Here is a 17,352-nt window from a genome sequence, read left to right as displayed (position 1 = left end):
TATGGGATGTGAGCGCCATAGATGCGAATTATCTTCGATATGGGCGCGGCGTTTGGCGCTAGCGTGAGTGTGACATTTCTTACATGTGACAAATGGTCACAGTCAATCATAACAAAAATCAGACAAACAGGGCGTGGCAGTATGTCATCGTGGTTTAAAACTTTCAAATTAAATAGTTACACTTGAAATTATGTTGTTTACAGCTCACAAGTCAAAACATAAGCTTAACTGCAAAGTTATTCAAAGCCTGGGCTTCAAACGAGAAGTCTAGTACCAAGGCAATAATACAGACGTTTGTGACACTTCTGTATTATTCTTTTATTGCCAACAAATAGGAGAAAATAAGAATGATCGCAAACTCTCCCAATCCACGGCACTAACCTTTTATTCTCTATTTCGTCATTTTGAACATTTTCATGACCCTTTCATCATCTTCAGTCCCACTCAGACAATGTACTTATTTTTAATGTGTTAAGGTCTGACAGTGTCTGACAGTTTGTATTAGTCGCATTATGGCTTGATCCAACTGCATCCTTCGAACAGTTTAAAGACTCGCTGCAAGTGGTATTTGCTTGAATTGTTAATCCAGAGCCTTTCTTAGTTTATTAGTGTTGTGAGGTGTTTGCAGCTGGGGAGTAAAACAGTGACTTTAGTGGCTCTGAATCACGGCTTTGGGCAGTTGTTTTTATAAATATTCGCAAAAAGTGTCGAGGAAAAATTTGTGTTTTTCATCTGTTAAACATAGGCTCGCCTTGTGTTGAATAAATTATGTGACGATACGTGACAGATCCTTTATATATGTTGACAACTTTAGCTGCAATGTTGACAAATCTTGCTCTGGATCGAAACTTTTTTATCTCGTTTTTAACCATATTTTTCTTAATTTCATGGATAACATTCATGCTCGTTCATTATCTAGAAATTTTCGAATTATATTTATTTTGTTTATCGATTTCATAGCTTATTGGCCTTGCGCGTTGATGTATAGGATATTGCAGTTTGGTGTCGAACTATGAGTGTTTCCTTATAACAGAAGAATGGGAAAGGCAAGGGTTTGTCTGAATATTGATTTCTGGTAAGAGTGTATCTAAAGCACTTTCACTTAGATTTAGTCACAACTTTTGACAATATATCTTAAACAGACAATTAGCCACACTTATGACAAACGGAACTAGAAACAATAGCTTGGTTTGAAACGCTTAATCATACAATTAATATTTAGTAGACGCTTCATATAAACCACTATGAAATTTGTAATAAGAGAAAATAATAAGACAATCAATAGAATTCAGAAAGGAAATTTATTCTCAAGTTGTTCTATGTATTTGCATATTTATAGAAACATTGAAATATCAAATTGTTCATAGAAAAGGGGTGTGGATAAATGCGTACTCTCATCGAAATACATGTACAAATTGAAGTGAACTTAAAGCAAAATTTAATATACAGTTTTTAAACTGACATTTTTAGGCAAAAAATATTTAAAAAGGGAAAACAGCAACACCAGCTATATTTACCGATGGTGGAAAATTTACAGAAGCCGAAAACACACGTCTCATGTCCAATGATGTTATATTTATTAAGGTTTATTAGTGGATATAAAATTATGAGTTTTGAATTTCGCTCTATTTATTAAATATCTGCTTCATCTGTTCTGGTTTTATAACAAAATCGATAGAATAAAATTGAAATAACACCAAACCAACAATAACTCTCTATATGTACATGTACATATAAGAAATGCAAATGAAATTATAACCATGAACACAAACACAATCAGATAAAGCATAGGCGATAATCACAAATCTGTCGAAATCACGATAAGTTGATTTTTTTTCCACTGATTAAGCAAAGTTCGAGTAGTGTATTTATGTCAAAAACCATTGTTTTAAATTAGTTTTTCTAAGCTCAGTCACAGATGTTCTTCATATTTTACATACATAACAAGTTGATTATCAATGAAATAAAATACATACATAATTATTCCCTCTTTTCTTACTTGCATATGTTTCAGTCGGCCTTTAAACAAGTATAAATTCAAGTTAAGCGGGCCTTAGAAAAATAAAGAGTTACCGGACACTTTTGTTTAAGGTCTGCGGAAGAATAGTTGTGTGTAACCTGCGAGTGACCGACAAGTCAATAAAATCCTTGAACATACTGCAGATTTCGCATTCTTACTTTTGCACATAATCCATAACTTTTTAAATTAACCTAAACTTAAATGCTTAACCAATACATCGATCACTAGAAGGTTTCTTTCGTTTGGAATGAGCGGAAAGCATTAAGTGCAACGTATCAAAACTGACATTCATTCTAAAATTTCTTTTTTCAAAAATTCCAAATATATAAATGACTGGTTCATAGCTTGTATTATGAGTTAAGATTCAGTAATATTCTTTAACGTCATATAATTTGTGGCTCAGACAAAATAGTCCTTCTTTGGTATTTCTTAACACCTTTTACAATTTAGTAAATGACAATGTCGCAGCTAAATATCAGACAATTATCTTAAGACTGTTTATCGTGAAAGTTAAACATTTACTTGAATATAGATAACAACAGAAGAAATATTTGACAATTGAAAATGTTATGTTATTTTCTAAATGTACATGTAACATGAATGAAAATGTGAACATATCGATGCTTATTTGGAAGAGTACAATATAATAACTTTATGAAGATGAAGTACTTGGCTGATGATGTTGACATGGAATAAGCGGAAAGTATTCGATTTATTGCTGCTGCTGTCGCTCATACACTTGAGATTTAAATGCGGTGCTTCTTGTTATGTCTATGGTTGGCTTGTCATATATGTGAGAGAACTGCTCCTGACGATTAAACTGCAAACACCTGTGTTCTTTGGTGTTCTGGTAGCTCATTCGTGTAACTGACCTGTGGAAAATATGTTGACCGCTGTTATGCTAATAACATAATTCTAACAATAAGGTTGTTTTGTTTGAAGATATATATTAAGATGTGCTTCATTCCTATTTAATGATTCCCGCTTACTCCTCTACTTCCTTTCACCAGGTATCATACTGTAACGTTTTTGATTTTTCGTTGCAGATGGAAAAATCAGACTCAAGGTCACAAGAAAAAGAGCCGAGTAACCGAATATGCAATATATGTTATACTGTTTGACACTGACCGTACATTTATATGAAAGTTTCACCATAAAAACGTTTGCATTGTTTTATGCTGACGTCATAACTCTCGGTTAATTGAAATCACAGCGGGCGTCACGGAGTTCCTCAGAACATTGTTTATTTTGAAATAAGTAAAAGCAGGACCTCCAGATCTACATTCATTTGATGTTGAACATTCGCAAAGAATGTGTTTTGATTGTTCACAAAATAAACTTTATAGCAGAAGTACATACAACTGTAACGTCACAAATATGTACGTTCCAAATCAGGTCATTGGAAAAAAAAATACATATATAGTATTTAAATCAGTTTTATTCAAGACTGTTCATTGACATCAACGACGAGGAGAGCGCCCACAATAACCAACATTGACGTTATTACGTGTTAAAGAATCAACTAGTTATATTTATCGAACCAACATGATAGGAGAACTATGAAGGAACATACATGGAAATATATATAACTAAATTACCATGCATCCAGATGTTCTCGATTTCTTATGAAGAAGCCTTCTAACCATATAGTAGATCATGATGCCAATGAGACACGTACCAATAACCACAACTCCTACGACAACAGGGAACTTCCAATCTTAAATACAATTTGTTATTTCTGATTTGTTCACACGAACTACTTTATGCTTTCATACAATACTGACTCATAGTTTTTAGATGCCGCCGAATAACTTTTCTCACCTTTATTGTGCAAGAACCCTCGTTGAAACATAAACCCTTGATAGTCACAAACTGTAACTCTATTGCATTGAATATGTTTGAAGGTACTAAGCCGAATCAATATATAAATAATAACTCATACGATGGTGAACTAAACATAAAATTGTACATAAAATTACCGTTAAATTCTGTTTTGCTTTCTTGTCATTGCTACAGGTGTCAATAAGAGACATACTTATAATGGACGGGACAGTGTTAAATGTACCATATTCTCAGTTCCTTACACCTAGTTAATACAAAAACAAATATGTAAATACCTTTAAGGTCTGCCGCGTATACAGCACACGTTGCGCAACATGTTGAAGAATCTATCAGACATTCAAAACGACCTACTGAAGCGCAGCTCGACTTCTTGTCACCATATTCACAACCTGCAAAATGTGTTGGTAACATAAATCAACAACACATGCAAGACGATCTACTAAAGCGCAGCGCTACTTGTAACAAACCTCGCAGCCTGAAAAAGTGCTGTCACACCAATTTCTACAAGCATTTAAGGCACCCAACTGATGAGTTTACTGAAGCGCGACTTCTTATCACCAAATTTGCATCCCGCAAACTTTGTCGGTAACAAAAAGCTGGTACTCACGGTAGGCTGCCAATAGATAACCGTGTTACTTAACAAGCTTTTACTACGTATGTATTAATCTCGGTTTTGATTTTCGAAGAAGAAATATGGCATTCAGCTTGGGTCCTTGTCGTTGTCGACGGACCTGTATATAAATGAACCCTTAGATCGGTTTTACTAAGTATACCTAGAATGCTTATCTGAAACTCACCTGGTAATTGCTGTTATATTTGTATAAACTACAGTTGAAGAACTACAAAAACTATACTTACCGGGTAAAATAGTATGAATGGCATTACATGATGCGCAACAGGATGCATATAATTCTCTCTCATAACATTTGTATGGTTCATCGCGAACTACTTGTGAACACACGGCACCTTCAGGTTCCAAGGGAGGTAATTGATCTCCAAAGGGACAGAACTCAGCTGAAACAAAGGCAATGTGCAGAAAAGGAAAACTCTTGTTTCTGAACCAATGTATATAAAGTCAACCTGTCAATAGAAACATAAATATCAGAATACACTTTAACCGAAACTAACCTGGTGCTGACATGGCGCTGGTCTTGCTTGAATCGCTGTTTCCAATACAGAAACCATTTGAACAGACCTGAGGCAAATAAAATAAAACATACGTCAAAATAATTACATCTAAGCAATTTACCTATGACATTAAACAATTTATGCTTCTCTTGCCCAAAGTACCAAAATATTTCTCTTATGTTGAATTATTCTTCAAAATATCTTATCTCATTTAAGTAAAAACTCACGCTCAAGATTCAACATAACACCGAATTCATGACAAAGTTGGCTTAAAACTAGATTATCCACTAAAGGGCATGCCAAGTTTCTCAAAGTTAACACCTAAAATTAAAACAAGGCCATGTTTTCCAAGGTCTAGTCAGAAACAAATAGGTTCACAATGTTACCTTCGTAAACAAAAATAAGGCAAATCTTTCCAAGGCTTAGCCGGAAACGAGTACAAATATTTATTTCGAATATTCATCATGAAACTTAACATAAAACACAAGTGTGGCAATAATCAAAACAAGGGCCATCACAGTAGTAATCACTGTCCCTACACGCTGGCTTTAAACAGGATTTGTTTGAGATTTCAGACGTTTAATATTTAATTGAACCAAGCGTATAAAACAATAAGATATGAAAGGCTGCATATTTCAGGTTTATGCAAATAGAGTATCGATGACATGTTACTCTTTGCAAAGCAAAACTCTTGATGCATTTCAAGTAACATTTGTTGGGTAGTACAATTTATGCTGGTAATGTGGAAAACGTTTCAAAACAACCCCTCTACTATTGTGAAAGTTTTACACTAGAAAACAGAAATAAGGCTTACACGTAACCATCTTATTTAAGAAAGCATGGCTTTGAAAGACTCGACCATAGACAACGACAATTATCATACATTATGTAATTCAAGGTGATCATTCGTACCAAATTTAATTAAATTTAGTAAAATGGTATACATTGCTTAAACAAGTTGACGATTTCTTACAAAACTTATGCTAACATCAAAAACACGGCATGACAATTCAGTGTACCACTTTTTAAAACACAGAAGGTTTAAGTATGTAAAATAATTTCGTTCAACAAAATGTTTGTAACAGACCTATCGCCCGTCCAATTACCAACATGACGTCCAGTAACTTAACTTAAGTATACAACGCTTTAAAGCTTGTTTGTGAAAGTGTAATTGGAAGCAACAATTAACCTTACCTTATTTGTCCCACAAAAGGTACCATCCAATGCCACATGAAAAGAACACGAGTCACGTGACACCCAGCAGAACATCAACGCACAAATTTCTCCATAACCGTCATGATACTTGTTCTTCCAAGAGTAATATCATTCAGATATAAACATGTTACTGATAATAAGAACTGTTTACTGTCTGAAACTAAACCAGCGGTTTTAAATAAGTGAGATAAAATGACAATACGCAACATCTTATTTTTAATTGATCAAATTAATGTCAATGAAGTGTGTTAATGACAATGGTGAACATGTTTAGCAAACATAATATTCGCGATCTTTTCACCCCACGGTATACATTTATCACCACTGCTATGTCATATAAAATGGTTAGATTGCGGAGATATCGTTGTATGCATAGCCTTCTTAAGGCACACCTATATTGATGTATGGAGAATTGTGATTTGTTTCATACTTTATGAAAGACATTATCTATGTGAAAAGGTACAGAAACAAGCTCAGTGGCCGAAAGTTTAAACATAAATACCATGAGGCTGTTTCATTCTTAAACGGCCTTTATTAAGATACATGCGTTACTGTGTAAATCTATTAAATAATAACCTAAGGTTGTTATTAACTGACAAGCACACTAACAATCCATATACTTGGATATCCAAAACACGACAAAAAGGTAAATTGAACTAACTTTTATCATATTACAGCTGATGGCAACTTCATTTAGATTGTTCGATAAGAGGTTCTAAATGACATTATTTATTTTGTTTTGCAACCTTTCACTGCTAAGAGGTCTTGTAATACTTCGAGCATTTACATTGTGTTGAAGAAATCGCACAAAAAACACACAGTTGATTTGATGTTTACAACGTATACATTCCTTCAATGTAATTATAACAAAAAGCTATTATTCTAAAGTTCTTACTCTACATAGGTGTGATCCTTGCCCTTCAAGCTCTTGGCATTGTACATCAGGGGAGGCAACTTGGAATGGCATCTCAGACACCACGGATACAGGTACTGTTGTTTTGTGCAAGCAGTTTGCGTTGGCCCTGGCCCCAATATCACGAAAACACGTAAGTCAAATCTCAAACTCAATTTCAACTCATTTTACCATATGACATCAGGATTGATTGAAAATAATATATATGTTGTTACACATTTTTTAAACCGCATTCTATCATTCAATATGTTGATTGAAACCTTTGGTCTAGATTCCAATGGAAAAAATTCTTCAGTCAAAAAGTACAATCCATTGTTTTTGTAAAAATTACTGAAGTATATTTTTTGCTGTAGATTAAGTTATCTTTAAAATATTGTCAAAATCTTTCAATAACACATTCTATAAGAAAAAAAAAACGTTTTCAATTAGTATGCGGAATATAGAACAACACTATATTTGGTAAAATGAGTTGAGATTGAGATTGAGATTTGACCTTAGTATTTTCGTGATATTGGGGCATGGTGTGCAAGAAAACATAGTTGAATCATTAACTCAATACAGCACTGTTGTAACCTTTATTGCAGAAAATCAGAGAGACCACACATAACCAATATAAATGTATTTTTTTTTAATTAAATTGAAATGGTTATTGGAGTACTTTCTCGGTTAAAATTTAAACGACGTCTTTATGAAACTATATTATTAAATTTATCAATCAAAGATTGAATTTAAAGACATAATTGAATTTAAATCATCTATATTTTATGTCTTAATTATAAAACCAAGGCGTTTCTAGTCGTTATAGTTTAGCACTAAATGATCAGTTCTTATTTTGTAGTTAATCACACCTTTAGTCTCACCTGTCTAATACCAACAAATTGCTCTGAAACTGCTGTACGCTGCAGTCTGAAAATATCCAGGAGTTGCGGTTCTTGGACAAATCACGTGATATCTCGGAGACTTCCGACATTATGTTGTTATTTTCACTTGAACATGTGTCCTTATCTCCGTCGTGCCAGCATCCAAGACTAAAACAGAAATTAAGGTGAATGTACATTCATTTTGACTTGATAATTAAACTTTTCAAACCTTTTGAAAAATGAATTTCACTGAATAGCGGTAGTACAGAGTACGAACACAATCGTCCTATGTGCGTAGACACTTGGGGAACAATAACAATAACCTAACCACTATGTTGAATAAATAAATAGTTATTCAATGAACTTAAATTTAAATAAAAGTGGAAAGGGTTATAAAATAAAACCAAAACAAAACAACATATATAAGGCAGTTGCCATGCTGACATATACTGTATAATATTTAATTAGAACCTCGCTACTTTTATAGGCGCACTGCCAGATACGGACGGTTAAATGAAGTAATATATAATTCAGGATATGTTCAACAAGGTTGTTTTCATTTTATCAATGTTGTAGTAGGTATACCAGAGGGAAAAATATTCTAAACAAAGTTGTATCCTCTTCCAAAGAATTATACATTGATTTGTCCATAAGACATATTTGAACGTCTTTTATTGACTTATGCATATGTTTCAGTCAAGCTCCAATGAAAGCACTTTTCCAAATATAACTCGAATAAGCACTGAAAATAGTTTTCAGTGGTATATTTTCCAGCGGCATATACGTACCTGTGACCTAGCTCATGCGTTGCTATGGTAACCAGTTGGTTGGAGTGTCTGTCCTCTACCACCGATACACTACTTCGTGTACATATACCCCCAATATAAGCCAAACCTGAAAATCGACGGCATATATTTCCTTTTTTTTAAATTCGACATCACTCGACTGGAAGTTTATTGGGTTTAACCCCAAAACGAAACAATTATATATATGAAAATGTTTGTTTTGAAAGTATTGCGACAACTATTGCTTTTGTGTTCTATGTCTTTGGCGTTTACCCAGTGCAATGAAACGGGGTTTATGTTTAAACGTTTGGCTACTGAGCTTGTTTCTGTAGTTTTTCACATAAGTATCGAATGAAAATCGATGATAAGTACCCGACAATTAAGATATAGAATTGCATTTCACTTCTCGAACATCTATGAATTTATATCAAAACAACATTATACAAACCAGCAACAGAATTCATGCCCCCACCCTTGAGGTCATATCTAAAATGAATGAACGTAAAATACTAAATATTTATAATGTTAAGCATACTAAACATGCAAAACAAAGCAATGAAAGTGCAAAGCAATTTTTTATCAAAAGAAGTTATATGGACCCCCTCCCCCCAACAAGTATACAATGTTATACAAAACATAATAAGGATGTTTTAAAGTACCGCCCTCTCGCAATATCGACTATTGTCTATACTGCCTATAAGGTTATTGAGCGGGTTATTAGTTTTAACATGTTGATTTTACAACGATTGTGAAACAAGTTATTACAATATTATGTTAATTACTCTCGTTCGCCCGATTTTACCCGAGAGTGTGGTCTAGCTTTGTGGGGGAAACCGGAGAACCCGGAGGAGCGGGTTATTTATGACCAATCAGAAAAAAAACTAGTCCAAATTATTATTTTTTATGAGTATCAGCCAGCATAACCACAAGATTCTCAACTGATACCTATCTGATTCTTCTTACTGATTATATTCACTTTTAGATGGACACTATGTTCTTTTTATATCTTCAGAACGCTTTCCTTGATAAACATACCTAGTTTTTTTATAAATAGTATGTATGCACTGTGCTGTTTGTAGATTTTTGTGCTGTTCTGCCATGTTTCTTGTTTGTGATTTTTTGTTTTTATGTTCTATGTCTTTGTCGTTTACCCAGGCCATTAAACCGGGCTTATGTTTAAACTTTTTGCTACTGAGCTTGTTTCTGTAGTTTTTCGCATGAATTTAAATACAATAAATCACTCAATTTTGAATAACTAATAGGCGATTGGCTTCACTGAATTGTAAACCATTAGTTGGTTTATTTCTTTCATATTCCCACGGTAAGAAGTCGGTAAGTAGAAATTTCAGGTAAGTTCTCATCATCAGCAACTGTTTCTTATGGCTGCATTTGTCAACTCTCTAGTTTATGCTCATGACGTGTCTGCTGTTTTCAAAAATAAGTTACCCTTTTATGCAGACTACGCAGCAATTCTTGTGTTAGGAAAATTTAAGTGGATTATTTTTACGTGATGACTTGAAGTGGCTAAGGTAGCCTGTGGCCTATATTCAATAAGCTTTCTATGCATCTAAGAAATACTGATGCTATTCTTTTCGGGTCCCAACAACGCTTGAAATCCCAGTTCAAAATCAAAATAAAATGAAACTGCCAATTCATGTTATGAAAGACTTAATTTAAATATCTCGGAGAAAGAAAACAAAATGCAAAGGTTAAATGTCTTCCTGTATCGTAATGTAAAATACTCATCGTACATACACAAACACTTCTAGTTACTAATGTGATTCAAGGTCACTTTGATTTGAACATAAATTGTTCATGACATGCCTTTCCTTGTTCATACATATTATGTTTCAACTTATGTCCTTAATACGAATTACCATGAACATTGTATAGGTTATGTTGAAATGAATATTTTAATCAATCTATCTGTATAATTAATTCCAATTTAATGGCATCAGTTCTAAAGTGCCCGTATGTAAAAAATAAAACAAGGAAATCATCAAGTGTTAAAAGAAAGCTGTTTACCATAAACATGGTCAATGTCCACATGTATATATACAATACATACACATTCAACATGTACGTGTTGACAACATTACATTTCTTATTTACTTCAGTACCAATGACCTTTTTATCAAAATCACTGTTAGAATGTTGGCAGAGGATGTGCCATTATAGGTCAGAACATCAGTTTAAAAAATCAAAATGTAGCAGTCTATAAACTCACTTAACTACTAGGACGTACAATTAGCACGCATTGTTTGTACCTTGTGAACAGCATAACGTGGTCGTAGTTGCCAAGGAAAGACTTTGCGATGACCCAATCTTGGAATTTTGACAACAATTCTCTTGCTTCCACCACTTCTGTTTCTGGGTCACCCTGTGTCCATGGCGGTGAAGTATTCGACTACGTAATGGATATGTTTTGTTTGAAATACAAATGCGTTGCATTATGTTTTGTGGTCATACACTTAAGCGAATAAACGCATACGTCTGATGGCTAAACGTGTTGTAAATTATGTCCTCACTATTATATTGTGGTCAGACACGTTAAATACGTTTGACTGAGTTTAAGTTACCTTAATAAAAAAAAAAAAATTTTGGTTGGTCATTGCCAATGACGACGAAAGATCTCTCTGTTAAAACATTGGAAGTATGCTGTGTTATATGCAGAAATAAAACCAATGAAATTTTTAGGGACACACCTTGATATTTTAACTTTCGATCAAATCTAGTTTATCTTAGTTTATGGTCATTCAGCTAATATAATTTAATTTCAATGTCAAAAATTTGTGAATTCAAAGTAACATAACATAACAATGTGAAAAACTACAGACCACCATTAAATAGGGCCTGATGGAACCTTTCGATAGTTTTGGCTAGTGTACAACGAAGCGACCCTTCCATCAGCTAAGGTGCTATTAGAGGGTGAGAGTGGTCAATCTTTAATCTTTAACCAAAACCGTTTTGAGTAAGTGTCCTAAGGGTAGTACTTTCTCATGGCCTCTCAAACAGGATTAAGTACTCGTTTCTGCCCCCCCCCCCCCCCAGGAAACAGACACGTGAGTGTTTCATACCAGCATTCAGCTGTCTTAACAATTGAGAAAAAAAACAACTATCCTTAGGAAATTCTCAAGGGTGACATCAAATGACATCAAATGTCATCATCATCATCATCATCATCATCATCATCATCATCATCATCATCACTACCACCAACAAAATATCGAAATGGTGGATTTGGTAGCAATATAGTTTCTTTTTATTGTGATTCTAGTTGACATTTCTTGTTTAATCTGTTCCTACCTCGAGAATAAGAATGTCTGAAAATCTTATCCGAATCTGCAGCTGCTTATTGTCAATATTGGCAAAACGTCGGTCTATCTGTAAGTAGACGTATGGATGTTCTTTTACATGATGATCAAGATATAAGCTTTTCTTTGTTTGCACTTTATATTCACTTGGTCGGTGCTTTTACATCAAAATATACTCCTCGTTTCGTAATCAATGTCATTGTCACCATATTTTACAAGGATATATAAATTGAAAATAATTAACATTTTTTATGTTAATTTACCTTAATTGTTCGTGAAATATCTATATCGTTTTAGAATGTGCATTCAAAACATGAACTTGTCAATCGGATAAGGGTTTTATTGTACATGGCTGTAGATCAAGCTTTAATCCAGACCATCTTATATACATAGTTTTGTAGCAATGTTGAAAATTGATACCAATGCATTTTGAAGCAACGTGATCTTAAGTTTAACTTTACCTGTTCAAATATGTAGGAGTAGTACTGGCGAATGGCAATGTTGATGTCTTCAACCGTAAGTTTTATTTTCCAGCTGTCAAATAAAATGGGTAAGCGTTAATCAAATAATGAAAACAACAGTGACAAGGCCTAATAAGTAAGTAATACCTGTAAGTAAAACCCTGTTTGGAGTCATTCACGTTCCTCATAGTGAATGGATCTTTTGAATATGTTTATTTTCGAGTAAAACAATCCTTCAGAGGTATAAAATAGTTAAATTGTGAACAGATTAGTCTCTTATCTCATAATACAGCTAAACTGCAGGGACAAGCCCAGAAGGCAAAGATTGAAACATAAACCCTGTTTAGGGGCACCAAGCTAGAGCCCACACTGCATTAAACTAGAGATATAACCGGTAAGTATGGCTCACAGTCTCACACTTAACATTCATTCTTAGCAATACTGCATATCGAAAGTGCAACACTTCAAAATCCCCTATGTCATCATATTTTTTTTAATTCAGAAATTGCTTTAAATTAATGTGAATATCAGAGCTTTAGTGTTGAAAATAAAAGAATTCTAGGTTACTTTTTTAAAAGGGGAATCATAGTTCTAGATTTGATAGTTTGTCTACCTTCGAAATACGATATAAGAATATGCTTAAGAAAATCAGTTATTTACACTTATATGGTGTTTTTAACAACTGTTTTACAATATTTTTAAAATTTAATCACTGTTGGTATATTTTAAAAGTATATATGTCTTTAAACTAGTTTTTGAAAAGCGTTAAACATAGTTACTCTTGAACATTTGTTACTCATGTTATTATAGAAAAACCCATAAAAGTCTGCTTTGGGCCAATATTACAACAATTAACGTATTCAAAATAGTGTGCCTGTTGTGAGGCTCAAATTACAGACCATCTTATTATCAACTAGCTGCGATATCAACTTATAAACTACCTGTAATAAAAAACAAAGCATACTTTACTTATAATCATTACAATGTTTACAAAAAAGATTATTATTACCGCTTCGCCTATTCAGTTACCTTAAGGATATACACTTCTTATTTGTTTCTATATACGTTTCAATGCGAACAGGCGGCACTTCAGATTGGCAAAAATGCCTTTTCTTGTGCTTCACGTGTATGACAACGGTCTGTTACCATGCATTTCCTTCAGTTCCGTTTAAAGTCGTTTGATTTAAACAATTAACGGCATGTTGCGTTTCTGTTCAGGAAATTCGATCATTTAACACTTAGGTACTGTTATTTTTTCATGGAATTCATGTTGCATCAGGCCGAAATAAAGTATGTTATTTATTAAGTAAAAAAACCTCACATTTAAACAAAATACTAGTCTGAAGAAGCATTCTGAATCTTAAATATTGAAATTGCATCATGGACAACAAACGGGCCGTTTGCATTTGGTTAAAACCTACCTCAAGTGTATTATTATTATAATAATAATTATTATTATATTATTATAATTATTATTATTTATTATTATTATTATTATTATTATTATTATTATTATTATTATTATTATTATTATTATTATTATTAATAAATTATGTTTTTATTTACTATTATTATTTTTTATCTATTTATTTTATTTTTTAATTTTAATAAATATTATTATTTTTATTATAATTATTTTTATTATTAATATTATTATTATTATTATTATTATTATTATTATTATTATTTATTTACTAATTATGTTTTTATTTATTTTTATTTTTTAAATTTATTTTTAAACTATTATTATTATTATTATTATTATTATTATTATTATTATTATTATTATTATTATAATTATTATTATTATTATTATTATACTATATCTGACTGTTGCTATGTAGTATTAAGTCAGTATTACTCATAGTGTGCTATCTGCGGGACTAATTGTGCATGACCTGGATCATCATACCATGTTATATTGTGTTCATTTAAAATACATATCACATAAAACTTTCCCATTGATGATTTTTTTGGATTCAATTATTTTCAAAATTTACTTTTTTCCAGTCATTTTTAAATCCGGTATGTTATTGCATGGAAAGTCACTTGTTACATCGAAATTATATTTAAGAAAAAATATGTTTACTCAAACAGCAAATTAGTGCGAATAAGACAACTTCATCGTGATCAGTATTAATATGAGTATATTGCCTTACTGTTCATATAAGGATGGATCGATAACAGCCAACACTTCCATAACAAAGGGACCGTCTTGATTTCTTTTAAATCGTTTAAACAATCTACAAACATAACAAATGTCTTAAATTTATTAACAAACATTGTGGAAATCATTTTAATTTCTAATTCCACTTTTTATTTCATTTTATACAATACTTAAATTTAAGTTAGAAAAAATTAACATGATTCTAAGACAAATGCATACTAGTTATAAATAAACAGATGTATCTGAAATAGTTATATTACATAAAAGAACTAAGAAGAGGCATACATTTAATGAACGTGCATTCACATGTCTCTCAACCAAATGAGAGTCATTTGTTAAGAAAATGGAAGAATGAGTTAACCTTTCTTCGGCCATTTTTGTCGTTTTATGGTCAAATTCCCTGCTTTTCATAGTACCGTGTATTAGATGGCTCAAACGATCAGCAGTGTCTTTGTCTGCTATCATTTCATCATAATCGATAACCTTTCTATGTCCAAATTGAAATCCTCGTAAGTCCCCGATAACGCATAATTCAACGAAAAATAACCAAAACGAAGTCATTCCATTCTCCACATTTGAACACTACATGTATAAGGAAGAGGCCACTTGTCATGTATGTTACAAGTAAGATACTGCCATATACCCGATGAAGTAAAACAATCAGTAATTGGGTATTGCTGGTGCAGACGACATACTGATTATTAAATTAACACGTGTGGGAAAATAAAATAAAACCTTTCGTGACAAAGTCATCAAATATTGATAAAGGTCATTATTGATTCAAATGGAAAGAATGCCGAAAACACATTGAATGTGAATAGATTATAGCTCATGTTGTCAGCGAAGAAATAAGTTTGTTTTATTAGAATTATCATAAAAATTTAAGTGACTTTGTGTACTTAATAGGGGCCGAAGGTGAGAAGATCATTAAGAATGACGTTATGAACCAATGCCAATAACAGGAACACATTGGAAAACATTGCACTTACTATTTAGCTCTGATTTACTAGTTTTAAGCGACGACCTATTAAGTACTATAAGTACTGTGTAGAAATCGCCACATATACTAGCAGAAAGTGACATATTACAGTTACTTTGTATATATAAATATATACATAAGTATTCCACTTCACCGCAACGTTTAAATTGTAAGCCCGGAAAGCCCGTCTAACATTATAGCATTGGTATCGTAAGAAAGATGACAGGTTGATGATCATAATATATAGTAAAACTTAACATCATGACATAAATATATAACGTTTGGTAAAAAGTGATGAGGCTGATATACGTTTTTTATTATATGCCTCAAAAAACTTTTTCCATATCCAACAGTGAAAATACAGCACGCCGTATTGAAAAATCCGTATCATGATACTGTTGCTTTCTGAATCCGTATCATGCGAGTACAGTGTGTAATCTCGGAACTACTTCCGCGTTGCTAAAAATGCCGTGACCAAATATATTGTGAAACCTGTCAATTTTTAGATACATTAAACTAACTAACTTTACTCACGCTCCAGAAGCATTTGTATACTCAGGAACATGGTTCTCGTGTTTTTCAAAGAACCATGAGGATAGGCACGAAGAAGAGAATACTTTAAATCAATCTAGAGTCTAGAAAGCTACTTCACACATGCTTCCCTGAAGCAATTGTTTGCCATTTCGAACATCATAAATTGTTGCATTATCCATGTTAATTATCATAAATATGAGCAGCTCGCCAATACAAAGAAAAAGGCGACCTCGCATCATCGATAGAAATAGCGATTGACTAATGAACGTCCCTTAATTCTGCATATAATGATCGTCGAAAAATCCCACTAATATTTACTCTGTTTAAAATGGCCGCGTTACGTCTACAGGAAATGACGATTAGTGTATACTCGTAAAATAGTACCATTTCTTTTGTCCTGTTTTTGTGTGCTGTGACATTTAACAATTGTTTTCGTATTAGCAATTTGTTAATTTTGCTAAAACATAAAATATGTTGTTCTTATTTTGCTGAATATAGTGAATTCTCTAACTTCTGACTTCGTTTCGCTGTAGTAGCCTGCCTTGACTTCATTACACAAATCGACGTAACACATTCAAATTCATACGCGCATTCGACAGATGGCGATAAAATTAGATAAAAATGAAACTGAAAAATAAAAAGGAATAATTAAATAGGCAGGTATATAATAAATGGAATATTACGATAAAACGATTTTCTGGTGACCTGCATCACGTCTCGTTCGGTGAGTAAACATGTATCCGTCTCGACGGATACGTGTTTACACACCGAACTCGACGTGAAACAGGTCACCAGAAAAGCGTCCTATTATAATATCCCCTATATATAGTACTTATCGATAAATGGCATGGCAAGTAAAAGTTTATGATTCAAGGCCTCAAAAGACTCTGATCCGAGTGTAATCGGGTTTTACTGACCGTTTCAAGGCGGTAATCCCATCATTTATCGGTAAAGGTCTTTGATGAGTGGGTGGTCTGTTTGTGATGTGTGTTATTGTGTATGCGGTGTTTATATGTGTGTCGCATCTAGAAACATGCTTATTTAATTAATAAGCTGTGTAGGTCCCTAGCGAGTACATTTCATTGTACGAATGATAGCAGTAGTTAATCGGACCCATTGTTTTGATTATTTTGC

The 17,352-nt window shown here is 32.9% G+C and overlaps 1 protein-coding gene across 1 annotated transcript; it reads right to left on the bottom strand.

The window, feature by feature from the left end:
- Positions 1–1,394: 1,394 nt before the first annotated feature.
- On the bottom strand, positions 1,395–6,358 carry LOC128206693 (uncharacterized). Its single transcript, XM_052909307.1, has 6 exons — positions 6,185–6,358; positions 4,991–5,057; positions 4,721–4,876; positions 4,138–4,251; positions 3,619–3,737; positions 1,395–2,892 (listed from the first exon to the last, which is right to left on the bottom strand). The coding sequence occupies exons 1-6, from the start codon at positions 6,257–6,259 to the stop codon at positions 2,836–2,838; spliced, it is 588 nt and encodes a 195-aa protein (XP_052765267.1). The 5' UTR covers positions 6,260–6,358; the 3' UTR covers positions 1,395–2,835.
- Positions 6,359–17,352: the final 10,994 nt, after the last annotated feature.

Source organism: Mya arenaria, chromosome 10 (assembly GCF_026914265.1).
Source record: "Mya arenaria isolate MELC-2E11 chromosome 10, ASM2691426v1".
NCBI lineage: Eukaryota > Metazoa > Mollusca > Bivalvia > Myida > Myidae > Mya > Mya arenaria.
The sequence above is the reverse complement of the archived record's forward strand: the minus strand, read 5'-3'. Positions and strand labels throughout refer to the sequence as shown.